The sequence below is a fragment of the Sinocyclocheilus grahami genome, unplaced genomic scaffold (assembly GCF_001515645.1).
Source record: "Sinocyclocheilus grahami isolate Dianchi unplaced genomic scaffold, SAMN03320097.WGS_v1.1 scaffold271.1, whole genome shotgun sequence".
In the NCBI taxonomy this organism is placed as follows: Eukaryota; Metazoa; Chordata; class Actinopteri; order Cypriniformes; family Cyprinidae; genus Sinocyclocheilus; species Sinocyclocheilus grahami.
This window is the reverse complement of record NW_015505450.1, coordinates 321,981-347,183: the sequence shown is the minus strand read 5'-3', so window position 1 is coordinate 347,183 and position 25,203 is coordinate 321,981. Positions and strand designations below refer to the sequence as shown.

The 25,203-nt window shown below is 41.7% G+C and overlaps 2 protein-coding genes across 6 annotated transcripts in view; one reads left to right on the top strand and one right to left on the bottom strand.

Moving 5' to 3' along the window:
* shank2a (SH3 and multiple ankyrin repeat domains 2a) overlaps positions 1 to 13,956 on the top strand; it is a 43,931-nt gene extending 29,975 nt beyond the window's left edge. Inside the window, exons 13-21 of the mRNA XM_016291467.1 lie at positions 1,198 to 1,322; positions 2,688 to 2,823; positions 3,144 to 3,224; positions 4,331 to 4,452; positions 4,596 to 4,710; positions 4,836 to 6,139; positions 6,203 to 6,317; positions 6,443 to 8,693; positions 10,475 to 13,956. Coding sequence (XP_016146953.1) covers positions 1,198 to 1,322; positions 2,688 to 2,823; positions 3,144 to 3,224; positions 4,331 to 4,452; positions 4,596 to 4,710; positions 4,836 to 6,139; positions 6,203 to 6,317; positions 6,443 to 8,693; positions 10,475 to 10,970 — 4,745 coding nt within the window. The 3' untranslated portion in view covers positions 10,971 to 13,956. The remainder of the gene's footprint in view (positions 1 to 1,197; positions 1,323 to 2,687; positions 2,824 to 3,143; positions 3,225 to 4,330; positions 4,453 to 4,595; positions 4,711 to 4,835; positions 6,140 to 6,202; positions 6,318 to 6,442; positions 8,694 to 10,474) is intronic.
* Positions 13,934 to 25,203, bottom strand: part of cttn (cortactin) — a 28,820-nt gene continuing 17,550 nt past the window's right edge. For 4 of the 5 annotated variants that reach the window (XM_016291445.1, XM_016291441.1, XM_016291442.1 and 1 more), the window contains 11 exons: positions 24,420 to 24,530; positions 24,285 to 24,339; positions 24,081 to 24,191; positions 23,887 to 23,997; positions 23,264 to 23,374; positions 21,243 to 21,298; positions 21,033 to 21,102; positions 20,798 to 20,952; positions 15,978 to 16,119; positions 15,080 to 15,148; positions 13,934 to 14,459 (listed from right to left, as the gene is read on the bottom strand). In XM_016291445.1, coding sequence (XP_016146931.1) covers positions 14,323 to 14,459; positions 15,080 to 15,148; positions 15,978 to 16,119; positions 20,798 to 20,952; positions 21,033 to 21,102; positions 21,243 to 21,298; positions 23,264 to 23,374; positions 23,887 to 23,997; positions 24,081 to 24,191; positions 24,285 to 24,339; positions 24,420 to 24,530 — 1,128 coding nt within the window. In that variant the 3' untranslated portion in view covers positions 13,934 to 14,322. The remainder of the gene's footprint in view (positions 14,460 to 15,079; positions 15,149 to 15,977; positions 16,120 to 20,797; positions 20,953 to 21,032; positions 21,103 to 21,242; positions 21,299 to 23,263; positions 23,375 to 23,886; positions 23,998 to 24,080; positions 24,192 to 24,284; positions 24,340 to 24,419; positions 24,531 to 25,203) is intronic. The other variant, XM_016291446.1, reaches the window with a different exon arrangement.

The window sequence follows — 25,203 nt, the reverse complement described above, 5'->3', positions numbered from 1 at the left end:
CACTAAAACACACAAACAACCTCACACACACACACACACACACACACTCACAGACACACACACACGCACACACACACACACTGGTTTGTTTTTATGGTTTATGGGGACTCTCCATAGGCTTAATGGTTTTTATACTGTACAGACCGTATATTCTATTGCCCCACACCAACCCTACCCCTAAACCTACCCCTCACAGGAGACTTTCTGCATTTTTAGATTTTCAAAAAAACTCATTCTGAATTATTTATAAGCCTTTTGAATTACGGGGACACTGAAAATGTCCTCATAAATCACCTTCTCTTGTAATACCTATGTCATACCCATGTTATTATACAAATTTGTGTCCTCATAAACCACATAAACATGCACACACACACACACACAAACTCACACACACTCACAGACACTCACACACACACACACACACACACACACAAACTCACAGACACAGACACACACTCTCTCTCTGACACACACACACACACACACAGACATTACTATCAGGGATGTCTGCAGTATTCTTATTAATGGTACAGAAAAATGTAATCATAGGTGACTTTCGTCACAGCTGTTTGTTTACTTTACAACACCGGTCTCGATGAACATTCTGAACACGCTGCACATACATGTCAACTTACTCTCATTAGAGTATTAGTAGATTTTCTGCTTAACATCTGCTAACTCTTTAGTGTGATGGTCTCCCTACAGACATCTGCAAGTACATGTCAGCTCATTCTGACCCAAACTCCACCAGTCTGAAACCTTACAGAATGTGTTCAAGTCAAAATAACGTGAAACCCCAGTCTCTAATCATGAAAGATCCAGTGGAGGGTGTTTTATAGTGTCCACTGTATGTGTACTGTACGCTGTGAAGCAGTGGGATCCTGCAGCACTGCAGGCTGATTTATGGGAACTGTCAGGTGTCACTGCTGGTTTGTGTAGAGCTGGTGTGTCTCTGCCGAAGGGAAGGAGCAACTCTGTGAAATCTACACTCGCACATATGAAACACACTCCTCTATAGCTTCCTTTTCCCTTTGTGTCCTTGTTAATGTAGTTTGCTTTTGTCCCAAGAGTTAATTCGGGGTCAGATTGTACTTTGTGAGTCGTTGAGAGCATGCAACAGAAATAAATCAGACGTCATATGAAGTTGACATCGTAGTAACATGAAGGCTCTGCTGTTTTTTTTGGGTTCCACAGCAGACACACCCATCGAGGAGTTCATCCCGACTCCTGCGTTCCCCGCGCTGCAGTACCTGGAGTCTGTGGATGAGGGTGGCGTCGCCTGGCTGATGGGGCTCCGCTCAGGGGACTTTCTCATCGAGGTACGAGCCCTGCATACTCTACACTGTGACATGAAGCAGCTAGCTTTCTCATGCTTCTCTGTAGGGATGCGAATCTAAAGATTCAGGTTTCCGTTCCATTTATTCTGGTTTCATTTGCTGTCCTCAGAAACCTGTTGATGAGTGATTTCAATAACGACAGATCACAAATAATGCTGATTTCCTGGTGTGATGTAACCAGATGGTCCACTCCAGGTTTTATTTGCGTATCTCCCTGTTCCGGGTTTTTCATTTTTTTTTCACGGTCAATCTGAAATATTAAATGCATACAAAAGGGAATCCCTCTGTCAATGTAAATAATGAGAATGAGATTTAGTTCTAAAGCTTGTTTGTATGTCTGTAGTTATACTAAATTACAGTTTTCTCAACTGCTTACACACATTTTCAAAACTTTGCCTCTTTTTTTCTAAACTTTACACACAAATCCAAGAACTACACACAAAATGCAAAACGCCTCACATCTCTTGCAAAACGAAGCACTGCATTCACAATATCACTAACACATCTCAAAAGCAAACGTCTGTCTTACGTTGCAAACACCTTTGCCATAATATTCTATTTCTGGATATATCATAAACACAGTTATTCAAAACCTAAAGCTCTTCTTTCATGAGCTCCTGTGTTCATTTCTCTAAAGTAATTAGCAGAGATTCACGGTAAACACGAACGAGAAGGAGAATGTCTTAAAATGTAGGGTGTATTCAGGTAAATTTGGATGCTTTTCATCATCATGTCATCATGTTTAAAACTAATTATTTCGACTCAAGATATTCTTGTATCTCAGCTTATGCTTGCTGCCATATTTAACGGCATAGAGTTGAAACTGTAATTCAAATGTAAGTCGACCAGCACTGCATTTAGAAATCAGGTCAAATAGCCATATGTTCTCACGGCCTACATGTAATACACATACATGAGTTAAACCTCAGTCGCCTTTTGTTTCAAATGATTGTAGGGAAATATCCTCTTCATCCAGAACTCTGTTGGTTCTCGGTCTTCTTGAGTGTCCTGATGCCATTTCACTGACTGATGCAGTGAGAGAGCAGTCCGAACCAAATCACAGACCGCTTTGCAAAATGGTTTGGCCAGTTCACTGAAAAGAACCGACTCCGATGTCATAATATTCTCAGATCAGTCCAAGCGCTCATATGCACAGATGCACTGGAATAACCCATTCAGTAAATAATTCACAAGACCTGGAGCATGCATTAAGAAAGCAAACAGGCCTCCTTTTGGACTTGCAGCTGCAGTAGTAAACATCTTCCATTCACCTCTTCAGATCCTCCATCTTCAAACAGAAACCAGTAATGACCAGTAAGATCCTGAGCAGTGTGATTTCTGTTACAGGTCAACCATCAGAATGTGGTGAAGATGGGACACCGGCAGGTCGTTAACATGATTAAACATGGAGGAAACCGACTCGTCGTTAAAGTGGTGACAGTGAGCAGGAATCTCGAACAAGACGACAACACCCGTAAAAAAGGTACTAGACACTCACTGCACGTGTAGTCAGGACTAATGATGGATGGCCTGTTTTGAGATTCTTATAAGTCCTGCAAATAATAGAATTACTTTAATGTTACTTACTTATTTCGTGTGCGTCAGCACACCGTATTTTGATGTAGCTGCACATCCAGAACAAGCTAAACTGTGTTCCTGAGTGAGTAATGTTCCCGAGTAATATAAATGATATACAGAATACATTACACAGAAAGCAAATAGAGGATAAAATCACAACACTCCCTTCAGTGCAGATGTGAGTGGCAGTGGTGTGTATATGACAGACATGTTTTGGTATCATAGCTCCTCCTCCACCAAAGAGAGCCCCGACAACTGCACTCTCAATGCGATCCAAGTCCATGACATCTGAACTAGAAGAATTAGGTGAGTTAAATCTGATAAATCACTGCTATTTTTGTGAGATCTCTCTAAGCATCACTATTACTATTGCTTTTATTAGTGTGATTTTCAGCACAAGAGTTTAATTCCTGAAATCCAGCCTTTTGGTTTTCTGAATATCTTGGATAAATTAAGCAACAGTTCAGTTCTTCTGATCCTTATATAATAGGTAAAAATGTCAAAGTTTGGGTATCAACATTATGCCACTATTGATCGAGCTTAACCTTTGAACCGAGAATATTCCTTTCAAAAGAACCCGATCATCCTGCACTGGTCACTGTATGTTTGTTGCTGCGTGCAACCAGGAAGGACGATTTGAGATGAAGTTGTCTATTTATAGTCTTTGCATTATTTTACTGTGAATAAAAAAAACTATTTATTCCCAAACCTAATTTTGATAGGGGAGCCCAGAACTGATGCACGATGAGGGAGTGATATTTCTGCTTCAGTATGTTAGGATGAATTGTTGTTTTGTAAGATGGCATCACATTCTTGGGGGTGACGGTTACTCCAGGAATAATACAGATATTTTTAATGATCAGATCTGAGTGGTCTGTGGATACTATGAATACATCTGTAGACCATTCAAGCCACTTTGTCCAATTCCAAAATGTGCCCATTACCGATATCTTACCAAACAAAGTAAAGAAGGTTCAGGATGTTAAGTCAAAACTCATGCCACTACAATTTTACTTTTTTTATTGTTCTTAATGCAAGCAGTGATAGAGCTGGATCAGCAGCCCCCACCCAACCCAATCTCTGCAAGATGGCCTAAAATGATTTAAAATGACAAAACAAGCTTTAAAAAGTTTAAATCATCAAGATGTGAGCTGAAATCATATTCCTTATTTTAATATGGTTTAATAGAGGTTTATTTTAGTGAAATGTGAAAAAATAAATGTTTGAGTTAACGTTTTTTTTTCTTTGGCTCTGAAAATGATCATGGTTTGTTGTTTACTGCAATGCAAGCACTTTTTTCCTTTATGCTGTATCCCTGTGGTTAATTGATAAACTTGCAGAGAATGGATGCCTGTGTTAGAGATCGAATGAAATTTGTACTCCTGTTCCTCATACATTACTGCCTTTTGCAGATAAAGTTGAAGAGACCGTGCAGCCACAGAAGCTTGTGCATGAAAAAGCCTCATTGGACAAAGTTGCCACGATCAAGCCCCGCCCCTCAAGTCGCTTTTTGGCCACATCCATGGATTTTAATGTAAGTTGCTTTTGTCTTGTATTTTAAAATTAAATGTGAACACCACTTTTGGATTACAGTTATGATGGATAATTAAAAAAAAAACTGTCTTTATGTATGTGCACATTGAGCTCTTAATAAATCTTAATAAATCTGTTTTATAGCCGTCCACGTCTGAAAGGCCAGGAGTTGCTGTAGTTCCCCCTAGTGTTCCTGCAAGATCCCATGGAAGTTATGTTCGTGTGCCAAAAAGCTGTATGAGAAGACAAAAGTCCATTGGTAAATATTTTCTTGCTACTTTAGATGCTCAGTTGAAGGTGTGAGGATGTGACTGTAAAAAAATAACAAAGCTAAGCAACTTATTGAGGTGATAGTCTAAACATGCTGCATGTTTCTTTCCCAAGGAATTGCAGGAGAAGAAAAGAAGCTCCTCATACCTCCACTGCTCAAGTTCACCAGAAGTCTCTCTATGCCTGACACATCTGAGGATATTCCCCCACCTCCAGGCGTTTCTCCTCCATCCCCACCTCACAACCTCAGTACTCCTATGGCACAAGTATATGAGCCCAACCAGCCCATTTACACACAGAACTCAACAGGCAGATGCCACACTATAGACAGAGATCTAGTCGGGTACCATCGCCAGAACTTTGAACAATATGACTGTCAAACTCCTTCGGCTGCCCAGCAAAACATGTGTTCCCATAACAGGGCCCATGTGCCAGAGAACCCATATTCAGACATAGTTGGCAAACATTTGTATATCCCACCAAAACCAGCTCGTAGGAAGGGTATATTGGTAAAGCAGCCAAATGTTGAGGATAGCCCTGAGAAAACATGTTCAATCCCAATACCAACCATTATTGTCAAAGAGCCTTCAACTAGCAGTAGTGGCAAAAGCAGCCGGGGAAGTAGCATGGAAATTGAAACTAGTGCCTCCGAGCAGCCAGGCCAACTACGGCCAGATGGCAGTCACATCGTGAGCAACCCTTTTGCAGCTGCTATTGCAGGGGCAGTACGTGACCGTGAGAAGCGGCTTGAAGCACGCAAGAACTCCCTAGCCTTCCTGTCAATGGATCTCGGAGATGAGGATCCATTTATCCCAACCCCTCGTTTACGCCAGTCTATGTCCATAGATGAAGGCATGTTTGCCAGCGATAAGAGTTTACAAAAGTTTATGGCTCCACCGGCTTCTTTATTAGAGCTCCAGCAAATTGTAAGTGGAGGCAACATGGCTGGCTTTACCATCCCAGAACCAACAACTGAGCACCTCACAACACGCACCGGGAGCTGCCCCAATACAGACGGTCCCATCAGTCTCGATGGAGATTTCCAAAACCAGACATTAGGAAAGACTCATGATATTTGTCCACCCTTGGCTCTGGGTCTAGCTTTAAGTAATAGAGCTCTGAAGGAGCACGTGCAACCCCCTCTTCCTCCACCTAAAGGAGAACCTTACAAAGCAAACCTCAACCAGCCACTCTTCATAGACACCAAGCTACGGTCCAATATTGATGCCAGCTTTGTTGCCACAGCTACAGTGGGTCAACCAAAATATTGTGGAGCTTTGTTTAGACACACAAGAGTGTCCAATCACGAAACAGAAAAGGCAAAGGAAAGAAATCCATCTGAGCAGTTGAAGAACTCCAAGAACACATCACAACAGCAGTCATCTGGGCTCCCACCACTTTTAGATTATAATAATGATGCATAATTATTCATAAAACTGTCTTGTGTACATTGAGCTCTTATCAACAAATCTGTTTTACAGCCGTCCACGTCTGAAAGGCCAGGAGTTGCTGTAGTTCCCCCTAGTGTTCCTGCAAGATCCCATGGAAGTTATGTTCGTGTGCCAAAAAGCTGTATGAGAAGACAAAAGTCCATTGGTAAATATTTTCTTGCTACTTTAGATGCTCAGTTGAAGGTGTGAGGATGTGACTGTAAAAAAATAACAAAGCTAAGCAAATTATTGAGGTGATAGTCTAAACATGCTGCATGTTTCTTTCCCAAGGAATTGCAGGAGAAGAAAAGAAGCTCCTCATACCTCCACTGCTCAAGTTCACCAGAAGTCTCTCTATGCCTGACACATCTGAGGATATTCCCCCACCTCCAGGCGTTTCTCCTCCATCCCCACCTCACAACCTCAGTACTCCTATGGTACAAGGATATGAGCCCAACCAGCTCATTTACACACAGAACTCAACAGGCAGATGCCACACTATAGACAGAGATCTAGTCGGGTACCATCGCCAGAACTTTGAACAATATGACTGTCAAACTCCTTCGGCTGCCCAGCAAAACATGTGTTCCCATAACAGGGCCCATGTGCCAGAGAACCCATATTCAGACATAGTTGGCAAACATTTGTATATCCCACCAAAACCAGCTCGTAGGAAGGGTATATTGGTAAAGCAGCCAAATGTTGAGGATAGCCCTGAGAAAACATGTTCAATCCCAATACCAACCATTATTGTCAAAGAGCCTTCAACTAGCAGTAGTGGCAAAAGCAGCCGGGGAAGTAGCATGGAAATTGAAACTAGTGCCTCCGAGCAGCCAGGCCAACTACGGCCAGATGGCAGTCACATCGTGAGCAACCCTTTTGCAGCTGCTATTGCAGGGGCAGTACGTGACCGTGAGAAGCGGCTTGAAGCACGCAAGAACTCCCTAGCCTTCCTGTCAATGGATCTCGGAGATGAGGATCCATTTATCCCAACCCCTCGTTTACGCCAGTCTATGTCCATAGATGAAGGCATGTTTGCCAGCGATAAGAGTTTACAAAAGTTTATGGCTCCACCGGCTTCTTTATTAGAGCTCCAGCAAATTGTAAGTGGAGGCAACATGGCTGGCTTTACCATCCCAGAACCAACAACTGAGCACCTCACAACACGCACCGGGAGCTGCCCCAATACAGACGGTCCCATCAGTCTCGATGGAGATTTCCAAAACCAGACATTAGGAAAGACTCATGATATTTGTCCACCCTTGGCTCTGGGTCTAGCTTTAAGTAATAGAGCTCTGAAGGAGCACGTGCAACCCCCTCTTCCTCCACCTAAAGGAGAACCTTACAAAGCAACCCTCACCCAGCCACTCTTCATAGACACCAAGCTACGGTCCAATATTGATGCCAGCTTTGTTGCCACAGCTACAGTGGGTCAACCAAAATATTGTGGAGCTTTGTTTAGACACACAAGAGTGTCCAATCACGAAACAGAAAAGGCAAAGGAAAGAAATCCATCTGAGCAGTTGAAGAACTCCAAGAACACATCACAACAGCAGTCATCTGGGCTCCTCATGGTCCACACACAAGATAAGGCCAAGCCACAAGTAAACACTCAGCCTGATATGTTAGAACAAGAAGAGTCCCCAGAAATGGACAGTGCACCCATTGAGTACAACGTCAAACTTACAGCCCCCAACTCCCGGCCACCTCATACAAGGAACATCGTCACCTCTGCGGAGGAGCCTGCCAAGCTTCCCCGTACCATTCCTCCTCCCCCAATGACCTCAGTGGATATTGATGAGGAGTTTGAACCCTTGCCTCCACCTCTGGAGTTTGCCAACAGCATTGATGTTCCTGAGGACCAGGTAGCAGAAATTCTCAAGCAGAAAAAGAATAACACAATAGGACCCATGCCTGTTTATCATTCACGTGCTTCTACAACTGACAGTGTGGAGTCCAAGTGTCTTTCGGGGCTTGTAAACTGCACGACTCCTCACACCTACCCTCCACCACCTCCAGAAATGTTTGAACCCGTCACGGACTCAGGCATTGAGGAAGCTGACAGTCGGAATAATGGGGACCCTCACTTTGAGGCCAACGGTACAGTTTCCACAGTGTCCAGTATTTCTACTCTTTCATCAGAGGGAATTGATGACACATGTATATACTATGCAGATGGGCAGACTCTTTTGGTGGACCGACCACCTGTTCCACCAAAGCCAAAAATGAAGCCCACAATCAACAAAAGCAATGCACTTTACAGGGACCCTTTGCACGATAGGATACACGAGAGCATAGAGTCCTTCGGACAGCCACCACCAGCCCCTCCGCCATACCTGGGTTATGGAGCACAATCTGAACTTCGCAAAAAACTTGCTCAGCGAGGCACTAAACTCTGGGACCACCATGAGCTCCCAAAGCCCCTCTTACCCAATGCAGGTCCTAAAGCCAATGTGATCAATGACCTTAGCTCCAAACTTCAGCAGTTGAACAAGGACAGATTTCCAAAACAGCCTGCAGGATCCAGAAGCATTGGAACAAGGTAAGCAGCACAATAACAGCCTAATCTGTCCCATATGCCATTTATTGAAAAAGCAACATTCCTGCACAAAATAATCAAACAAGATCAGAAAAATGTGGCAAAAATTAGGACAGTGTCTCACTTCTAGCTATATACAAGCTGTCTAAAGGTCACCCGTGGACTAGAACTAGAAAGCTGTGTATATTGATGTGTGGATTAGACACTCTTGGGGTAGATCAAGGACAACAAATGAAAAAAGATTAAACCACAGCCAAATGTTCCAGCTATGAGGTAATCTTTTATTGCAGGGGTAGCCAACCTTCCCGCAGATTTCAGTTCCTACCCTGCTCCAGGACACACCTGCCTGTAATTTTAAAGGGGCCATATGATGCGATTTCAAGTTTTCCTTTCTCTTTGGAGTGTTACAAGCTCTTGGTGCATAAAGAAGATCTGTAAAGTTGCAAAGACTAAAGTCTCGAATCCAAAGAGATATTCTTTATAAAAGTTAAGAGTCAACCACGCCTTCCTAAAACGGCTCGTTCTAACATGCCCCCACATGTCTATGTCACTATGTGGAAATATTAGCATAATGCCGCCCAAATGTGCATGCAAAGAAAGAAGGCGTGGTTTCAGGAACAGCAGTAGTGTTGATGCAGCATGTCAGGGAGACATTGCGAAAGCAAAAGCACATTATTTGGCCTTCCGGAACTAGATGCAATTAGGAATCATTGGTTAAGATTTATTTACAACAGAACAGCACAACCCAGATGTTCGAATTTGTGCAACGCATTTTATGGACGACAGTTTTCTTTTTAACGCTTGTGGTGTTCGGCCAATCACAATGCACTGGGTCAGCTGGCCAATCAGAGCAGACTGCGCTTGTCGGAAGGAGGGACTTTGTAGAAAACGAAGCGTTTGAGAGAGGCGGGGCATAGAGGACCTACAATAATGTACAGTATTTGAAAAATGATGTGTTTTTTGAACATTAAAGCATGTCAGCATATTCTGTTACACCAAATACACAAAATAATGATCTTTAAAATAGCATCATATGACCCCTTTAAAGAACCCTGAACACCTTGATCCTGGTTCAAGTGTTTGATTATGGCTGGAGCTGAATTCTGCTGGAAGGTGTCTGTCCAGGAGCAGGACTGGACAAACGTGCTTTAACAAACATTCTCAACAATTTATCTTGGTATATCTTAAATTTCATTAGAGTCATGACCTCCGTAGGAATATATGAATTGATGAATTTACAATACTGAGAAAATCCCAGCATAGAGTCCTTTTGTCATTTTATCTCCTAATCTCTCTCTGTTTGCCCAGAAACTAAAAAATATGTTTTGGTTGCAAACTCCTCAGAATGCTTATCTCATGAACTTTGAGAATGACTAACCAGACAATATAGTCAAAGCAAAGTAAGTTGTACACTCAGAAGATCTGGGAGCACATTCTGAGACTGGAATTCCTGCTCAAACAAATGTCCTTGTATTTGTAATGATGGTTACAAAGGTGGCTCAACACTGGATATAACTGAGTGATCTGTTCATTCTCTTTGAATGGGCGCAGTGCAGTCCCAGACTGCAATCAGTGTTAGCACAGATCCGGCCCGCATGGATTTCACAAGTGTGGGCCGGATCTGGGCCAACACTATGTTGCTGTCTGGGGTGGTGTCTTTTGAGCCACATGTATTGATATAGTGAATGTTGTTGTTGGATGATGCTAGAGAGCTTTGTTCTTTTCCTTAATGAAACTCAATGAGCCGCACAACCTGTTCTCTTTCTGTGTGTGTGTGTACTCAGAGAATGGACGGCCCAAGCCTCAGGTACCAAACGCAGCAACACGGTTCCCTCAATAACCCCGAGCCACTTGCCCCTTCAGGCTTCCAGTCCAGCCTCGCCTCCTCCTGAATCTGGTCGTTGCTCTTCTCTGCCAGGCTCTGCCGCCTCCCCCACATTAACAGATGTATTTAGCCTGCCATCTCCACCCATTGTGAATGCAGAGCAATGCTACAGCCTCAGCTCAGTCAGCAGTCGATCGCCGTCCCCTCTCACGCTGCTTCAGGCTTCAGACAAGCCCTTTGCTGACAAACCCATCCTACTCTGGACCAAGCACGATGTAGCCAACTGGCTTGAAAGCCTCAACTTGCAGGAACACAAGAAGGCCTTCTTGGACAATGAAATTGAGGGCACCCACCTTCCCAACCTCCAAAAGGAAGACCTTGTAGACTTGGGTGTCACCCGTGTTGGTCACCGGATGAACATTGAAAGGGGTCTCAAACTTCTAATGGACAGATAAAGGGTGCATACACTCGGTAAAGTGCTTGGCATGGATATTGGCTTGATCAATCCCTCGTTTTCTCCAGCTTCTTTCAGACTAGCTGTGTTGCATCTGTTGAAAAGTGTGGGGCGATGTTCTCTGTATTGTATTCAGAGGCACAGTAAGTACCATGGATGCAGAACTGCACTCAGGAACACTTCTAAGAGGACTCGTTCTTGCCATCAAAGGCTTTGTTTAAATGTCTGGAGCTCGTCTCTAACCAGCAGAGCTTGGATAGAGACAAGTCCTTTCTTTTTTAGCTTTGATACAGCTATTTCTGGGAAAATTTCATTCCAGATGTTTTCTGCAAGCGTTCTGTATGTGGCAGAGAACATGGATACCCAGAAGAGCACTGTTGTTTTGTCCTTATAAAATAAGGTTAGCTAAAAACTTTAAATTCACTCAGGCTTGAGCAGGAACATGTATTCACACCCTTAATATTCCAGATAAGTGCAAGGGATGGTGGCACTAGTGAAGCCGCTCTTCATCCTTGATGCTTCTTGATTTTCATGAGATTGAATGAGGACGGGGTCACCTACAGCTCTGTCTGATCCTGTCCGTGAAAATTAAATGCTAAAAAATACATATATGCTTTCCCTAACATTTCCCTATACAAAAAGGATATTTTTTGTGTTCTTGCTGAAGATTACGCAAGCTATAGAGAATTAAAAAAAACAAATAACTAAGGCTTGAGAGGAAGAATGATCTTAATGAGAGCTTGTGGCGTAGCTCATAAATCAGGGGTAATTATTATTGTGCTCATCAGCTGCCATGGATTAAATAACATCTATAATAGCCTCGCATTAAGGTAGCGACAGCTTTTTTTTATATTGTGACTTGGTTGTGGATCGTGATATTGATTGGATGAAGGCGGATCTGACTATGAGGTTTCCGAGGACTGTAAGGCTGGTCAGACAGTTGGAGATTTATGGCCGATTTGCAGATGTTGCATGCTTCTATAGCTGAAACTTGGCAGCAACAAACATGCCACGAATGTAGAGTACTGAGAAAGAACATTACCCATATTCTTTTTTTTCTATTTTGTTTTTCACTGTACAACAGAATGCGCGCCAGCTGACAACGTCGATTGTCCTCTGTGTTTTTCTTCTCTAGTCACGGTTGAAACTGTCTTCATGTCTGTGGTCTCCCATGGTTTTAAAATCGGTTAAGAACTGAAAATCATCTAGTGTGTCCCAGGCCTAAGAAAGTGGTGGAGTTCAAACAGACTGAATGATTGGAGTCAAGATCCAGTTGTGACATCAAAACTACTATGAAAAATGAAATGCATGCATAGATGAATAGCTCACAATAAGATCAATTACACATTTAAAAAGTAGCTTGGAATGAAATGGAAATTCACTCTATTTTAATGCGAGTTGTGGTTTTGGAGAGATTCCGCGAGTCGAGTGGGTTTTCTTTCTTTAACAGAGGCTATATTAAGCAGCTTTTGTTATTCTGCAACTTGGAACCATGTTTCTTAGCCAACATACACTGGAAAAATTGAGTCAATGATTACTTTTTACATTTTTATTTAGATTTTTGTATGTGCCACTCACTGCAGTATTGATAGTGATAATGTCTCTGAAACGAGAAACGATATGTTTGCCATCACCTGCTGCTGAGATTCTGAGTACGAGTCGATATAGAACACTATTTTTGAAATGTGGGCCAGGAATTAAAAATCGCAAGCCTTTCCTGAACGAAGGTTTGCCAATACACTGCTGCTACTGTGAAAATAGACATTTTATAAAATAGATCGTCTTCTGATAGCATACAATAGAATAAGAGAGTATTTTCAATTTATATTATTATATTGCCTTTTCCAAACGCAGTTTCAATGGTATTGTTCCCACTTAAGTGTGGTTTGCCAAAAAAGTAAAATGTTTAAATAAAATGGATATAGATTCTTAATATAGCAAATCCAAAAAAGCAATATATTTATACTATGGATAATACATTTTGTGTATATTTAGATAATGTTCCCATCACATCATTAAACAAGCACAATGTTCACCTGATAAAACTGCTGGTTTATCGATAGAGTTGTCAATCCCTTACTGTTTAGCTATGATTTTTTCCTTTGACTTCAACCTATTTTGCTTTACTTTGATTAAAGACTTGTGTTCATGTTGTTAATGTCGCCGTAAGATCTTCAAAAATGGAATAACTAACTCATTGCAATGACCAAGAAAACAGTAGGATTCACACGTTTGAGCGCAGTTACACCTTGTATGGCAAACAAATCTGAAAGAAATAAACATCGCTCCAGTTGAGCTCTGTTCCTGTGCATCAATGCGTCTCACAAACACACGCACTTGATGAAAGCTACTGTAAGAGAAATAACGTTTCAAACACGGAGGGTGTGGCTGCGCAATGGATTGTGAAAAATACTAGGTTCTATTTTTTTATTCTTAAATGATATTTCTTATAAAACAGCCTTGTAAAGAGAGCCAGTATAGATAAGCACATAATTTGTTTGAAAAGGTTACTTAACTAAAATACTTAGCAAAACACAGATTATGTCATTAGTTGCTGCTAAGCCATTAAACAGAATTAACTCCTCTGCACCTGTGTGGATTGTCATTTAACAGCAGATCATTCGATATAATTCAGCGTCACAGACAGAAATGTCATGCACTCACAAAAAGATCATTCTGCCAGCACATCGAGAGCGAGTCCAGAGGAATCAGAACACAGAGAAGCATGGAGACGATGCAAATCAGACAGACATACAGTTCACAGCACATAACGCATTAACATCTGATTTAAATACACAACCTTTCAAATACCACCAAAGTGATTTTTATGAATGATTTCAAACACTGCGACTGAATGTCTGTTCATCCTGTACTCAGACGTGACGCAGAATTCTAGCAGTGACGGATTATGGCATTATATTTTGGCCTTCATTGATTATGATCATTCATATTTTCAAACTTAACGCAGTTAATCCCTATTCCAACACTGCAAAAAGACACCGAAATGAGCTAAAAGTGTTCGTTCGAGTCAAAGAAGCCGTCCGTGTGACATTATTTCTCTAAAACATGCCAGAAGATCTCTGGTCTACGATCTCTTATTTCACATACTGATGTATATATGTGTGTGTGTGAGCGAATAAACTCTCAGATGTGTCATAAAAGCTCTTGGCTCCAGTAAAGCGCACACACCTGCTGACGTGAAACAGGAAGTGAGAGATGAGCTGAAGGAAGCAGAATGACCGGCGAACGCTCGACATGCTACAGTGAAAGAAGAGAAAGCAGGGCTGATAACGGACTGGAAGCATGACTCTCGTTCAGCGACGGCCGCCGTGTAAAGAGCGCACGGAGCGAGACTACTGTCGGACTTCAACGTAGTTGGCTGGGAAGAGTCCGTACGTGCCCCGACACACGCCCCTCCACCAGCCCTCGTCGATCATCTCGATGTTGGTGATGACGTCATCCGGATCGAAGGAGATCTCGTCGTCTCCCGCTGGAGAGAAACAGAGGCACGCTACATGACTCCCTTCTGTTTCAGCCACGGAGTAATAACAAAGTCAATTACTTTTCATCTCACAATTCTGCCTTTTTCCCCCTAAATTGTGGGATTCACTTTTTCTTCTTAGAATTGCAAGTTATAAACTTCACAATATGTACTTTTTTTTTGTTTGTTTACGCCACTGAATAAAAAAAATTTAACTTTTCATTTCACAGTTGACTTTTTATCTTGCAATTGTGAGTGTAAATCTGGCAATAATGACTTTTTCTCTCAGAACTTCAAGAAAAGATGTCAGATTTGTGAGATCAAAAACCACAATTACCCGTTTATGTTTTTATCCCTTGGAAAACACAAGCTTCACAAACACAAAAAAAATAAAAAAATTTATAGCAGATTCAGACATGTATCTAATATTTCTTGGATATAGTATAAATGGTCCATACCCATTTACTTGATGTTTTTTATTTGTATTTTGGTATAACAGGAGTGATCTATTTTTTGGTGTCATGCCGCTCACATACAGTGTAAACAATGTAAAATGTTTAGTGCCATACTATGATCTTCTAAGCCACAGTTTGTAACTCTGTGTCAAACTCATCAGATTGTTCACTCACCGGCCTGATAGTCGTACAGAGCCACGGCAGTCACGCCGAGATCCTCGCCAAACTCGTACGACTGAGCACCTGAAACACACACACACACACAGACACACACACACAGACACACACACACACACAGACAGACACACACACACAGACACACACACACACACAGACAGACACACACACACAGACACACACACACACACAGACAGACACACACACACAGACACACACACACACACAGACAGACACACACACACAGACACACACACACACACAGACAGACACACACACACAGACACACACACACACACAGACAGACACACACACACAGACACACACACACACACAGAGACACACACACACACACACACACACACACACACACACACAGAGACAGACAGGTCACTGAGAGAACACACACCTGCCCAAACCAGCCTAGAACAGGAGCTTACGCTGAAAGCTACACCAGCGGCTGCTATTCTGCACTAATCTGATCATCTGAGGTGTATCGATGTACCCATGATTACAGCTGATCACCTCATTATTGCAAACGTCACTAACATCAAACAGCCAGGAAAATAAATAAACAAATAATAATTGTTTTGAATTATTACGTTTGTAATAATAGTACATTTTAGGCAGTAAAATGTTGGAAACTATTGTAGCTGCCTTTATTTATGGATCTGATGTGCATAAACACGGACGAATGACAGAAATACACCATTTCCAGTGAAATCTGTAAAATATAAATCAGCTTTATAGGCTTCTCAGAGTCAATCAGGGATGGACAAACACTGTTTGTTAGATGGATTTATACAGTTTTATGTTGTACTTGCTCATGATTTAAAACAAACAGATGTTGGGTTGTGTAGCTTTAACGTGTGGGTGTCAGCAGGTGTGAGCGCACCTGAGGTCTGGTTCTGCTCGTCCGGCTCAGGGTTCTGGTACAGCTCTTCCTGGACCGGTTCTTCATATGTGGGTTCTTCTGAGACCGGCTCCACCTCGTAGAGGTTTGCACCGTTCTCCACCGCCTCCGTGACGGGCTCCACCTGACGGACACAGCACAGACTCTCAGAAGCGCTTCAGACATGATCTCAGCACGGGGATTTCTTCAGTCTCAGTATTCTGCTGCGATCCACCGACTCTCTGTGCCTCTCATGCGGCACATACACAAGAGCAGCAGACACACCTCGCATGGGCTCATCATACATCACCACACGCTAAAGCTTGTTAAAGGACGCATCAGTGCAGGGATGCTCAATGTATTGATAAATCATTTTAAAAGAGACGAGATGCTACTATATGGCCACATTTCATGGCCTTTACAAATTGTGTGCTTATGTGACTAGCAGACAATAATTGTCAACTAAAACCACATAAAAAAAATATTACTTGAAATAAAATTAATTATTTTTTATTTTTTTTTAAAAACACTTAATTCAGCTAGTTACCAAGGCAACATTTCTCATTCAGTTTAAGTGCTAAGAAAATAAAAAATTAAAATAAACTAAGAGACTCAAACTAATATATATATATATATATAAATCTATAAAGCCTATTTAAATAAAACACTATTAAAAACGATAAAAAAAAAATGTAAATGGATTCAGCAAGCAGGTTTTTGAGCAACGTATCAATAATGAAACTAGTCAGCAAGTACTGTGTGGGGATGTTAATGATTAACGATCAGTATTAAAGCATTCGAAACAGCTTATCTATTATTAATCATTAATATCAACACACAAAAAACCCACCCTCCTAATTAAGATCAATCTATTTAAGATGAATTTCTGAATCACTTTGTAAGATTTGAACTCCAAAGACAGAAGACGAGATCAGTGAACAGCAGATCTTTAAATCAGCGCTGCACAAGAATCATGGGAGCTTCTCGAACCGGTGCAGTCCTTCTCAGACTTTTAGTCTAGACTTCTCAGCATTAAACACTAGAACGAGACCGTCTCATTACATGACTAACTACATCATCAAGGTTTCTGCCTCCACAGTAAATACTATTCAAAATTCAATGTTAAAAAATCGTTATGCCTATTAATGTAAAATCTCTAAATGTCTGTTGATGCACCGCAGTGAATGACAACCATCTGCGATTCATTTAAAATTATAAAGCGGATAGTTTCAGTGCTTGACTCTGATTGGCTGAGCCGTGTTCGAAGCTGTTGTGAATGACGCTACAAAGTAACACACACCTTTGTTTACGTCTGTGTGTTGCTCGGCAACCACTTTGTAGCAACCACAACTGTTTCTGAGGAGCTACATTGTTTGGTGGAAGAATACTGTGTTTATTAATATCATTACACTTTATTTGCTCTGCTTTATTTTGTGAAACCTTACTACGTATAACCGTTTTATAAAAGCAATAAGCCACGTGAAGCTTATCTATTATTAATCATTAATATCAACACACAAAAAACCCACCCTCCTAATTAAGATCAATCTATTTAAGATGAATTTCTGAATCACTTTGTAAGATTTGAACTCCAAAGACAGAAGACGAGATCAGTGAACAGCAGATCTTTAAATCAGCGCTGCACAAGAATCATGGGAGCTTCTCGAACCGGTGCAGTCCTTCTCAGACTTTTAGTCTAGACTTCTCAGCATTAAACACTAGAACGAGACCGTCTCATTACATGACTAACTACATCATCAAGGTTTCTGCCTCCACAGTAAATACTATTCAAAATTAAATGTTAAAAAATCGTTATGCCTATTAATGTAAAATCTCTAAATGTCTGTTGATGCACCGCAGTGAATGACAACCATCTGCGATTCATTTAAAACTATAAAGCGGATAGTTTCAGTGCTTGACTCTGATTGGCTGAGCCGTGTTCGAAGCTGTTGTAAATGACGCTACAAAGTAACACACACCTTTGTTTACGTTTGTGTGTTGCTCGGCAACCACTTTGTAGCAACCACAACTGTTTCTGAGGAGCTACATTGTTTGGTGGAAGAATACTGTGTTTATTAATATCATTACTCTTTATTTGCTCTGTTTTATTTTGTGAAACCTTACTACGTATAACCGTTTTATAAAAGCAATAAGCCACGTGAAGCCGTGGTTTACAGTGAATTTATAACAGCTAAGAGGGTTTTAGGCACTCCGCTTCAACGCCCCTTCACTGTAAACCACGGCTTCTCTGGGCTTATTGCTACACATTAAAACAGCTAGAGTACGATACAGGTACAATTACGACAAATTACTACAGTATTCAAATCTTGTCTACCGTCACATTCAAATGTAGCATGTTAATGACACACAGGAGACTCCATGTGTTTCATGCACAATTTCTTATCTGTGTGATGTGGTGGCACGGGACAGAGTTCAGAGAAGAAATGCTATTTATCTCAGGCCAAATCCAGCTCTTACATAAGAGCCACATCATACGGTTTACTAGCAGACGCGTGTTGACTCACGAGCAGATCTTGTTTTCTGCGCGCCTCCTCCTGCTCCTGCTTCTCCTTGGCCTGTCGTCTAGCGCGCTCCTCTTCGGCTCTCCTCCGGTCCTCCTCCTCCTTCTGCTTCGCAATGTTCTCAAAGCGAGCTTTAATACTTCCAGCGCCGCTGCCAGCTGAACAGAGCGCAGCACGTCTTCACTCAAACCTCTACAGGCTGTGATTGATTCATTATAGCGTGTGTGTTTCTCCTGACCTGCTTCTACAGGACGGGTCTTCTGATACGCCGCGCTCGGCTTCTCCACCTCCTCAAACCTGCCGGCGCTCTGAAGACGAGAGCAATGACAACACCAATGCACACACCTTTTTCACAACCGTCATTCTCGTTCTGATCGCATGCAAAAACAACAACACCTAACACAAAAGCCTCATCTGTGTGTTAACTGTAATGATTTGATCAGTGCACCTTGTCCATTCGGTCTTTCTGCACACCATACTTCCCTCCGAATCCTTTGGCATAATCTATAACAACGGAGGAAAATAAACAGTTCAAATGTGGATTTCGTGCGCATTCATGTCGAGTGCATGTCAAAGCAATATTTCACCCAAGTTGTTCAAACCTGCATGACTTTCTTCCGTGGAACATAAAAACACTGTATATCCAAGTCAATGATCACTAAAACAGTTTGAAGATCTTTCAAATGATCTTCCCACAGAAGAAACGGAGTAATACGGGTTTAGAACGGTCATCGTTTACTTGTAGAGGACTCGTGGGAACAACAATGCAGCGTCTACTGAAAGCTCGATCGCTGTCGAAAATGGCAGAGGAAGGAATGATCTGGCTACAGTTTTTGTTTTGAAATCAACAGCTCAAAAGGAATGGATCTGATTTCATGAGTCCTCACAGACGTTGTGTATTATGCACTGATATCTGAGGGAGTGAACACAGCGCTGTGATTGGCTACATGCTGCTTCTTTTGATTTTCGCCGGGCTAGAAGCTGACGTTTCTTGTGTTTGCGTAGAGTTGCGAGTTGTACAAGCGTACTCTACAATGCAAAATGTGTACAGGTCTTGTCTTTTTCAAAGAAATACAATAGCAAATATTCCCAGATATCAGGATTGCACGTGATCTGAACTTACCGTAGAGGTTATTTTGTTATTGTAGAGTTCTGCAGGCATGATTTCAGGAGGTTTACAGAGTGTAATAATTCTATTCCCTATAATACAGATTTTGTGAAAACATGAATTACCTCTCGTGTTGTTCGTGCGGCGGTCAAACTGACCGAATTTTGTTTTCATTTCAATTAAATGAATGTACTATGTTTCAGTTGATAATGTTTTTTACTTAGTATTTTTAGGGAACTTTATGGCATGAAATTATATTTATGGAATAGTTGTGATCCATTTATTACCTGCTAACCACTTTCTGAGCATAGACTTGAAAATTAAACTTCCAGATTGAACTGCTGTAAATCTTGAATGCAGGATTTTTTAAATCAAATTGAAGACTTTCTAAGACCTGCAGAAATAAAAGTCGTAGGCCAATGTTTGTGGTAACGTCGATCCAAAGGTTGACACAACTGCATGTTTGCTGCGTAAAATTGTGTTGATTTTCAGCAGAAGGGATTATTGAAAATGCACATTGATTCTCTGCCAGCAGGAGGCGCTGTCGGAACAGCAGAAATTATAAAGTGGAGAGTTCCGGTGCTTGGCTCTGATTGGCTGAGCCGCGTTCGAAGCTGTTGTAAATGACGCTACAAAGTAACACACACCTTTGTTTACGTTTGTGTGTTGCTCGGCAACCACTTTGTAGCAACCACAACTGTTTCTGAGGAGCTACATTGTTTGGTGGAAGAATACTGTGTTTATTAATATCATTACACTTTATTTGCTCTGCTTTATTTTGTGAAACCTTACTACGTATAACCGTTTTATAAAAGCAATAAGCCACGTGAAGCCGTGGTTTACAGTGAATTTATAACAGCTAAGAGGGTTTTAGGCACTCCGCTTCAACGCCCCTTCACTGTAAACCACGGCTTCTCTGGGCTTATTGCTACACATTAAAACAGCTAGAGTACGATACAGGTACAATTACGACAAATTACTACAGTATTCAAATCTTGTCTACCGTCACATTCAAATGTAGCATGATAATGACACACAGGAGACTCCATGTGTTTCATGCACAATTTCTTATCTGTGTGATGTGGTGGCACGGGACAGAGTTCAGAGAAGAAATGCTATTTATCTCAGGCCAAATCCAGCTCTTACATAAGAGCCACATCATACGGTTTACTAGCAGACGCGTGTTGACTCACGAGCAGATCTTGTTTTCTGCGCGCCTCCTCCTGCTCCTGCTTCTCCTTGGCCTGTCGTCTAGCGCGCTCCTCTTCGGCTCTCCTCCGGTCCTCCTCCTCCTTCTGCTTCGCAATGTTCTCAAAGCGAGCTTTAATACTTCCAGCGCCGCTGCCAGCTGAACAGAGCGCAGCACGTCTTCACTCAAACCTCTACAGGCTGTGATTGATTCATTATAGCGTGTGTGTTTCTCCTGACCTGCTTCTACAGGACGGGTCTTCTGATACGCCGCGCTCGGCTTCTCCACCTCCTCAAACCTGCCGGCGCTCTGAAGACGAGAGCAATGACAACACCAATGCACACACCTTTTTCACAACCGTCATTCTCGTTCTGATCGCATGCAAAAACAACAACACCTAACACAAAAGCCTCATCTGTGTGTTAACTGTAATGATTTGATCAGTGCACCTTGTCCATTCGGTCTTTCTGCACACCATACTTCCCTCCGAATCCTTTGGCATAATCTATAACAACGGAGGAAAATAAACAGTTCAAATGTGGATTTCGTGCGCATTCATGTCGAGTGCATGTCAAAGCAATATTTCACCCAAGTTGTTCAAACCTGCATGACTTTCTTCCGTGGAACATAAAAACACTGTATATCCAAGTCAATGATCACTAAAACAGTTTGAAGATCTTTCAAATGATCTTCCCACAGAAGAAACGGAGTAATACGGGTTTAGAACGGTCATCGTTTACTTGTAGAGGACTCGTGGGAACAACAATGCAGCGTCTACTGAAAGCTCGATCGCTGTCGAAAATGGCAGAGGAAGGAATGATCTGGCTACAGTTTTTGTTTTGAAATCAACAGCTCAAAAGGAATGGATCTGATTTCATGAGTCCTCACAGACGTTGTGTATTATGCACTGATATCTGAGGGAGTGAACACAGCGCTGTGATTGGCTACATGCTGCTTCTTTTGATTTTCGCCGGGCTAGAAGCTGACGTTTCTTGTGTTTGCGTAGAGTTGCGAGTTGTACAAGCGTACTCTACAATGCAAAATGTGTACAGGTCTTGTCTTTTTCAAAGAAATACAATAGCAAATATTCCCAGATATCAGGATTGCACATGATCTGAACTTACCGTAGAGGTTATTTTGTTATTGTAGAGTTCTGCAGGCGTGATTTCAGGAGGTTTACAGAGTGTAATAATTCTATTCCCTATAATACAGATTTTGTGAAAACATGAATTACCTCTCGTGTTGTTCGTGCGGCGGTCAAACTGACCGAATTTTGTTTTCATTTCAATTAAATGAATGTACTATGTTTCAGTTGATAATGTTTTTTACTTAGTATTTTTAGGGAACTTTATGGCATGAAATTATATTTATGGAATAGTTGTGATCCATTTATTACCTGCTAACCACTTTCTGAGCATAGACTTGAAAATGAAACTTCCAGATTGAACTGCTGTAAATCTTGAATGCAGGATTTTTAAAATCAAATTGAAGACTTTCTAAGACCTGCAGAAATAAAAGTGGTAGGCCAATGTTTGTGGTAACGTCGATCCAAAGGTTGACACAACTGCATGTTTGCTGCGTAAAATTGTGTTGATTTTCAGCAGAAGGGATTATTGAAAATGCACATTGATTCTCTGCCAGCAGGAGGCGCTGTCGGAACAGCAGAAACATAACACTTTCCCCGGTAACAGCAGTAAACAAAGCAGCAGCACCGGACTCTGAAATACAGCTCATCCTTAATCAATGAAATCATAACCTTTTGAAGTTTAATCGTCACATTTAGCCGTGTCGCAATTCTGGTCTTTCCGTCCACATATTTAAGACCTCTGAAAACATAATTAAGACTTTCATGTACAATTTAAGACTGTTTATGGAATTAAATTTGATAAAACTAAATTGAACGCTGTGAATGCTTTGGAGCACAGAATTAAGTTTGGTCTCTTTTTAAAGACGACTCTTGGCAGATTATTGCTGAAAAAAAAGTTTTAAAAACTAAACTAGGAAAAAAGGTGTGAAATATATATTTTCAAAAAAAAATTTATACTCCAAGCCATAAATCTAAACAAGCGGTGTTCTGATTTTGAGGTTGAGATCTCGAAGAAAGATTTGGTTTGGGTGCAGTACCAAACGCTTCCACTAGATGAAATTCACGTCACATTCATTTCCAATGCAGTCGTTTTTAGCCACAAACAATACAAGTGTGACTTATTTTTTTCAGGACCATTTAACCTTTTTAAATCATGTCCATGATTATTTTTTTATTTTTTACATAGCAAGCGCAAAAACCTTTCGTACCATTCTGATGAAGTACAAAATCAAAAATGACCGAACGGCACCATACCATCAGAATAGCTATGACATCCAGACCTTGTTATAGCACTTCATCAAAACTGCTTGAGTACCGCAGATTGTTCAGCTGGTTTCGTCTCGCTGCACAAACAGATCTCAGACAGAGTGTGGTGTCTTTTACCTTTCTGTGACTCGTGCAGCTGCAGTTCCTCCTGATGATCCCATCCCACCGCTGACTTATCCTGACGGTCCGTCTGAACGCCAAACTTCCCTCCGAAGCCCCTTACATAGTCTTACACAAACCAGAAAACTATGAGTCTAAAACAGAACTACTATTATAAAGTGGAGAGTTCCGGTGCTTGACTCTGATTGGCTGAGCCGCGTTCGAAGCTGTTGTAAATGACGCTACAAAGTAACACACACCTTTGTCTACGTCTGTGTGTTGCTCGGCAACCACTTTGTAGCAACCACAACTGTTTCTGAGGAGCTACATTGTTTGGTGGAAGAATACTGTGTTTATTAATATCATTACACTTTATTTGCTCTGCTTTATTTTGTGAAACCTTACTACGTATAACCGTTTTATAAAAGCAATAACCCTCGTGAAGCCGTGGTTTACAATGAATTTATAACAGCTAAGAGGGTTTTAGGCACTCCGCTTCAACGCCCCTTCACTGTAAACCACGGCTTCTTGGGGCTTATTGCTTTATTAGCAGTATTATCCCCAACTTAAAGGAAAATAACACTAAAATCTTTCATAAATCTGTATTGTTAAACTCAGGTGAAACGGTATGTGACACAAACCTTTCTGAGACTCGTGTTTCTCAGTCTTTCCCTGGTACTCGAAGCCCACGGCGCTCTTGTCCACTTTATCCATCTCCACTCCAAATTTGCCACCAAAGCCTTTGGCGTAATCTGTAGATTTAAGAGGCAGACAGCGTTAATAACACAACCATACGTCCAGAGACGTCTGTGAGGCCAGGGAAGCAGGAACACACCTTTCTGTGACTCGTGCTTTTCTGTTTTCCCCTGATAATCGAAGCCGACAGCGCTCTGGTCCACGCGATCCTCCTGCACGCCGTAGCGGCCCCCGAACCCGGTGGCGTAGTCTGAAACAACACCACATGAGCGGCTCTTACTGCAGCACAATCAACACTGGAACAGTGAATCTTAAAGACAAAGACAGAGAGAGAGAGAGACACCTTTCTGCGAGGCGTGTTTTTCGGTTTTCCCGGCATACTCGAAGCCCACGGCAGACTGCAGGAAAACAGCACATCACTGAGTGTGAATCTGACCGCAGAAACACTCACCCGTCCACTGAAGAGCTGAGGAGTTACCTGGTCAACACGGTCAGCTTCCACGCCGAATTTACCTCCGAAACCCTTGGAGGTGTCCGTCTGGGAGCAGTGTTTGGACAGCTTGCTCTGATACTCGTGTCCCACGGCAGACTGCAGATACAACACACGCTTCAGTCCCAATGAATGAAGCAATACAATGAAAGAGAGGTGGTCTCCAATGTAACATCTACATCATATAAATCTATGGACTTTCACACAAAAAGACTGAGAAACTCAAAGCTATAATTAATATATTGTGGTATAATCATAATATAATCTGTAATAAAGTAAGCTGATCAACCAACTTTAATTTGGAAACATGCTTTTTTATTTTTCTAAACTCTAAATGTAAAAGCACCGCTCGGTTCGTGACAAACAGGTATATCTGTTTGTCATATAAATATATATAAATCTTAGGTATAGGTTGGGTTCGGGCTTCAATTTAAAGCCTGAATGAAGCTGACGTGAGGTTTGGTAACAGTGGACGCAGCAGACTGTGGAGCGCATTTTGCCAAGAGACAAAAAGTGTGAAGTCCTGTGACACTCTTCACTCGAACAATGAAATTACAATTTTAGCACAGACTGGCACCAATGTACCAGTGTTTTTAACATCACTAGCAGGCATAAACTACAACAGATCCTCTAATTATGAGTCCAGCACATAAACGAACATGTCAGATACTCTACTGTGACAGGACTTCTGGAGGAAAACACACACGCATACACTCTCACTCACACTCACACACACACACACTCTCACTCACACTCACACACACACACACTC